At 41.0% G+C, this 6,273-nt stretch overlaps 1 protein-coding gene across 1 annotated transcript; it reads left to right on the top strand.

The window, feature by feature from the left end:
- The first annotated feature begins 4,336 nt into the window (after positions 1-4,336).
- LOC119256764 (60S ribosomal protein L35a-like) lies at positions 4,337-4,678 on the top strand. Its single transcript, XM_037524531.2, has one exon. It carries the CDS (start codon positions 4,337-4,339, stop codon positions 4,676-4,678), a length of 342 nt encoding a protein of 113 aa, XP_037380428.1.
- Positions 4,679-6,273: the final 1,595 nt, after the last annotated feature.

The following is a 6,273-nucleotide window of genomic DNA, read 5'->3' as shown; positions in this document are numbered from 1 at the left end:
TGGATTGTTCCTGCTTCTGCACTGGCCTCGGGGCTGCTCACCCAAGCCTTTCTCCAAAGCCAGTAAACATTTTAGCTCTCAAAGAAGAGCTTTTCTCTGCTGAAGGGTGTTTCACAATGGATAAGGGACTGATATGAAAGACCTACAAAGAGCTTACATAACTCAACAAAAAGAAAGCCAACAACCCAATCAAAAAATGGGCAGAAGAGCTTAAAAGACACTTCTCCAAAGAAGAAATGCAAATGATAAACAGAAATATGAAAAAATGCTCAATATCACTACCAGGGAAATGCAAATCAAAAGCACAATGAGATACTGTTGGGGGAAACGATGTCCTGAGCAAACTCAATACAGGTTTTGTGGCCTGCACCCCCACTCCAGACCAAAGCCTCAAGATGCTGGGAACTACAAATCCCATCATCACAGAAGGGAGGGTTGCTGGGACCTGAGGGCAGAGTTAAACAGTCAGGTTTGGTATAAAACCTGACAGGTGGGCCTTGGGTTTCTCTCTTGGTCTCACAGCTCTTGGCTCTTTGCCAGCTCTCAACATGCCATTGGGATTCTAGGTCAGTGGAACTGGCAGGATGCATTCATGAATTTATCTCTCTCTTTTTCTCCCTGAGTTGTTCATTTCTTCATTTCTCCTTCATTTGTAAATAAACCCTTTGTTAACCTTTTGTGTGTGTCTGCAGCTAAGTATTAATAAGTCCCTTTTAAGCGCGGGTGAGGACCCACAGTCAGGCAACCCATTTCATATCGCTGTGGCCTGTAACAATACCACTTCACTCCAGTGAGAATGGCCCACATTTAAAAAAATCAAAAACAAATGCTGGGTAGGATATGGAGATAAAGGAACCCTCTTACAATGCTAGTGGCAATGCAAGCTGGTCCTGTGCTAGGTTCCTCAAAACGTTAAAAATGGATCTACCATATGATTCAGTAATTCCACTCCTAGGAATCTACCCAAGGGACAGAAAATTAATTCAATTAAAATTAATTCAAAAGGGGGCCTCCCTGGTGGCGCAGCGGTTGAGCGCTGGGTTGCGAAGCTGCCCGCGGCCTCTGCGGCGCCGGTTCGATCCCCGGCTGCTCCCCGGCCACTGGAGGAGGGTCCCACACGGCGCGCAGACCTCTCCTGCCGCCCGCTGCTCCCCTCAGCAGTGTCCTTCGGTCCTTCTGCCTGCTCTGCTCCCTGCTCTGGCTCTGGTGACTTCTCTCACCCTCCCGCGCTTCTGACTGTACCCAGTGCATGTGTAAACAAACAAAACAAACAAACAAATAAATAAACATGCCTCTATAAAAAAAATTAATTCAAAAGGAAATTAATTTGGATCATATGGAAGCTCTATGTTTAGTAGGTCCAGAAATCTCCACACAGCTCTCCATAGTGGTTGGACCAGTTTGCACTCCCACCAACAGTGCAGAAGAGTTCCTTTTTCTCCGCACCCTCACCAACATTTGTTGTTGCTAGTTTTTTTAATATGTGCCATTCTCACTAGTGTAAGATGGTATCGCATGGTAGTTTTGATTTGCATTTCCCTGATTAAAAGTGATGTTGAACATTTTTTCATATGCCTGTTGGCCATTTGCATTTCCTCAGGACACAGAAACATCAATTCCAAAGAACACCTGCACCCCTATGTTTATAGCAGCACTGTTTACAATAGCTAAGCTTTGGAAACAGCCCAAATGCCCAAAAATAGATGACTGGATCAAGAAGATGTGGTACATATACACCATGGAATATTACTCAGCATTCAAAAAAGATAAACACATGCAATTTGCAGCAACATGGATGGCGCTGGAAGGGATCATGCTCAGAGAAATAAGCCAGAAAGAAAAAGAAAAATACCGGATGGTCTCACTCATAGCAGGAATCTAGAAAACTTAAATAAGGGACCAGGAAAACGAATAACTATAAGAAAGTGAAAATCAAAATCAACAAAAAACTATGAACCAGAGACACTTTTTGGGGGTGGGGGGTGGGAGGGGAGGGATTGGGGTCAGAATGGGGGGGGTTGCAATTGTATGGGGAATATAAAAATAAAATTTATTATTATAAAAAAAAAAAAAACAAAAGGAAACCTGCACTCCCATGTTTATTGCAGCACTATTTACAATAGCCAAGAAATGGAAACAACACAAATGCCCCCAAACAGACAAATGGATGAAAGAATTGTGTTATATTTACACAGTGTACTATATTACTCAATGATCCAAAAAGACAAATTCATGCTATTTTCAGCAACATGGATGGAGCTGGAAGGATAATGACAGCTGAAATAAATCAGAAGGAAAAAGATAAATATTGGATGGTCTCACTTATATAAGAATATGGAGAAGCCAAACAAAAGGTCAAGAAAAAGACAAAACTAGCAAGCTGACCGTAAGTCTGAGGTATACAGCAGAGGAATGGGGGGGAGCCAAAACACAAGTGAATATGGTGATGGTTCATGGGTAATATGGGGACAGGAACACTATGGGGACTACATCTGAGGGAAGAAACCGATTACTGTACAAAAATAAACAATGATGTAAGAAAGTAAAAATTAGATTAATTAAAAAAAAAAAAAGGTATTTCAGTCTTCTGGGAAGCAGAAGGAATGCTTTTTTTCCCCCAGAAGGCATATTTTTCCACTTCTGAATCAATCATCTAAACATAAAGTCAATCCTTATTTAAGGTTGGTTACTAAGTATTTACATCCGCAATGATCTAACCAGTTGCAAAAGAAAATAGACCTAGGAAAGGAATTGTGGAAAGCTGTTAGGGGAGGAATAGCTAGAATTTTGTGGAAACATGCTGCCATTTTAAAATTTTTTATTATTTTTTAAAAAGATTTATTTATTCATGCACACAAGAACTGCGGTACAGGCCAGAGGTATGGGGAGTGAGAAGATTCACCAGAGACAGAGTGGGGAACAGAACAGGCAAATTGACTGAAATACACAACTGAGGGGAGCAGCGGGCAAGACAGGAGAGTCTGTTGCACCATGTGGGTCACATCCCCAGCCAGGGATCGAACCTGCACTGCAGTGGCTGCAGACAGCCCCATGGTTCTGTGCTTCAACACCCTGTGTCATCAGGGAGGCCCCCATTTTTTTTAAAGATTTATTTATTTATGCATACAAGAGTTGAGGTGCTGGCCAGAGGTGCAGGGGGTGAGAAGATTCACCAGAGACAAAGTGGGGAGAAGAACAGGCAAATTGACTGAAATACACTGCAGAGAGGAGCAGCTGGCGAGAAAGTTGAGGTCTGCTGTGCCATGTGGGTCAGCAACCTGGCAGGGGATCGAACTTGTGCTTCAGTGGCTATGGATAGCTTTACAGTGCTGCGACTTAACCCCTTGCACCACCAGGGAGGCCCCCACATTGCCATTTCTTTTTACTGATATGTGTGTGTGTAGAACTTAGTACATTTTTATGATTAAACAATACATAATTAGCACAGCTATTTGGAAAACAAAAGCACAAATGTGATTACAAAATAATCCATAGTGCCATATTCAGAAATAATGCATGTTAATCATGTTAATTTGTAGGTAAGTACCTGCCCAGTCACTAAAAGAGGGGCATATCCTATTCACTGTTTTGTTATGATTGTCTTTTCCTCTAATCAACTTGTCATTTTTTTCATATCATTAAATATTCCTCTGGCACACAATTTCTTATGGAAGTATCTGGTATAAACTGGATTAACATAACATTCAATACGTATTTAAATTGATCTACATAAAATTATCATTTTTGCAGGTCAGAATAGTTGAATATCCAATTATATCTCAATTTAAAAAGTTGAATGTTATCAGTTTTATGTGTTTCCACTTAATGTTTACCTACTATTGGGTTCTTAGGTTGTTTCCAGTTTTTAAATTTATAAATAATGATGCAATGAACATTTTGCACATAAATTTCTTTGCAAAACTACATTTGTTTTCTTAGGATAAATTCCTAGTAAAATTGCTGAGCCAAGCGGAATGGGCATTTTTATAGCCTTTGATACATGTTGCCAACTTTCTCTTATGATAATGCTGATTTATGATCTCTTTGGCACAGAGATCATAAATCTCTTCATTACTTTTTTTTTAAATTCCATGATTCTGTCAGCTTATCCTTTCATTAATACCATTAAGTCATGTGACTGTCAGTTCACCTTCTCAGCTTAGTCTTTTCCTTAAATGTCATCAAACAATACTTTTAGTGCCCACTACTTACAATAGCCAAAATATGGAAAGAACCTAAATGCCCCCAAGCGGATGAGTGGATCAAGAAGATATGGTATATTCTCTCCACCATCTTGGTTGCTGTGGAGGCCTGCTGGGAATAGGACTTCTAAAAAATGGCTAGAAGGCTATGGTCCAAGGCCATTTTTGCTGGCTACAAGCAGGGTGTCTGGAACCAGAGGGAGCATACAGCTCTTCTTAAATTTGAAGGTGTTTATGCTCAAGATGAAACAGAATTGTATCTAGGCAAGAGATGTGCTTATGTGTACAAAGCAAAGAACAACAGAGTGACTCCTGGTGGCAAACCAAATATAACTAGAGTAATCTGGGGAAAAGTAACACATGCCCGTGGAAACAGTGGCATGGTTAGTGCAAAATTCCGAAGCAACCTTCCAGCTAACACCATAGGACACAGAATCCGTGTGATGCTGTACCCCTCAAGGATTTCAATATACTGAAAGGCCAATAAAAGTGGATTTGTTCTTGTATTTTGTTAAATAAAAAAAAGAAGATATGGTATATATATATATACAAGTGATGGAATATTGAGGTGGAAAAAGTCAGGCTGACCTGTTAGTTAGCTTAAGTTATGCTAAGACAAAGCTTCAAAGACTGAAAGTTTCAGGGAAACTGATAAGTGTTCTCAAGGCTACACACCTGACTTATACACCCCAGATAACCACTTAGAAATCTCCTGCTTCTGTACTCCCTGTTTGCTTTTAGAGTGCAAGTGTACCCCTGCTGAGACAATAAATACAGTCCTTGACTAACTGCTGGGGGCTCAGACTTTGGAGGAAGATATCCTTTGGGCCCACTGGTGTAAATAAAGAACTTCCCTCCTCCTCTCTGAGTGCTGCCTGGTTACCTGAGGGAATCCTGCCATAACAATATTACTCAGCTATCAAAAAAGCCAAACTCATGCCATTCACAGCAGTGTGGATGAAGCTGGAGGTGATTATTATAAATGAAATAAGTAAGATGGAGAAAGACAAACACTAGATGGTGTTATTTATGAGTGTAATATAGTAAAACTAAGCAAACAAATAGATAAAGCCACATTTAAAAATTAACTCTGAAAAACTGATTATAGACCTGAGAAACCCAAAGTGGGAGGGGAAGAATGGTAGGAGCAAGGTTGGGGAAGAGCACATGGACGAAGGTGATGGGTGTGCTATGGCAATAACATGAGTGCAGGTATGGGGGTCATATACTCCCCAATACAAGCAAAGGTGTAAACCAACATTACCTCAAAAAAAAAAATTAGTTCCCAGAACCTCCATAAATCCTTAGTTAACAGTGGTGCAAGGACAAAACTTAACCAGATCCAGCCACTCAGCTCTTTAGTTCATGAGAGCCTAGACCGAATTAGCAGGTGTGATTCTCAGCTCATTTCATGCTTATCAAGTTAACCTGCACCAGAAGATGCAGAAGTCACTGTTTTGGTGTTTTCGTGGTTGTTTTTGATAGCGGACATGCTGCATGTATTTTCAGGAAAGATGTTATTCTCTCTAAAGTAAAGAAAAGTGAACCAGCCACAGTGGTCAAAAGTTTGGGATTCAAGACTTGCACCTGAGGGTTCTTGTTTTAAAATCCCATTGCATGGGGTAACATACATTGGAAGAGGTGTGACCCTATACCTCTGAATCACATACAGTGTTACCTCAAGAAAATAAATTAAAAAATAAAATTTTATCGCACTTTTGGAATGATAGTAAAAATTAAGGGATATTTGATTGGAAAAATGTTACCCGGGAATGATTTTCACTGTGTGGACATCCAGACAAATTAGAATCAACATCTTTCTAAAAAAGGAAAGCAGGGCCTCCCCAGTGGCACAATGGTTGAGTGCTGGGCTGTGAAGCTGCCTGCAGCTTCTGCAGCGCTGGTTTGATTCCCAGCCTCTGGCGAGGGTCCCACATGGCGCACAGACCTCTCCTGCCGTGCCCGCTGATCCCCTCAGCAGTATATTTCGTTGGTCTGCCTGTTCTGTTCCCCTCTCTGGCTCTGGTGAATTCTCTCACCCTCCCATGCTTCTGACTGTACCCAGTGCTTG

The sequence above is a fragment of the Talpa occidentalis genome, unplaced genomic scaffold (assembly GCF_014898055.3).
Source record: "Talpa occidentalis isolate TD23 unplaced genomic scaffold, MPIMG_talOcc4v2.1 talOcc4.4, whole genome shotgun sequence".
Lineage (NCBI taxonomy): Eukaryota > Metazoa > Chordata > Mammalia > Eulipotyphla > Talpidae > Talpa > Talpa occidentalis.
Note: the sequence above shows the minus strand (reverse complement) of the source record. Positions and strands in the feature narration are given on the sequence as shown.

Coding starts and splice junctions, on each gene's coding strand:
- LOC119256764 (XM_037524531.2), top strand. CDS start 4,337: ATGGCTAGAAGGCTATGGTCCAAGGCCATTTTTGCTGGCTACAAGCAG.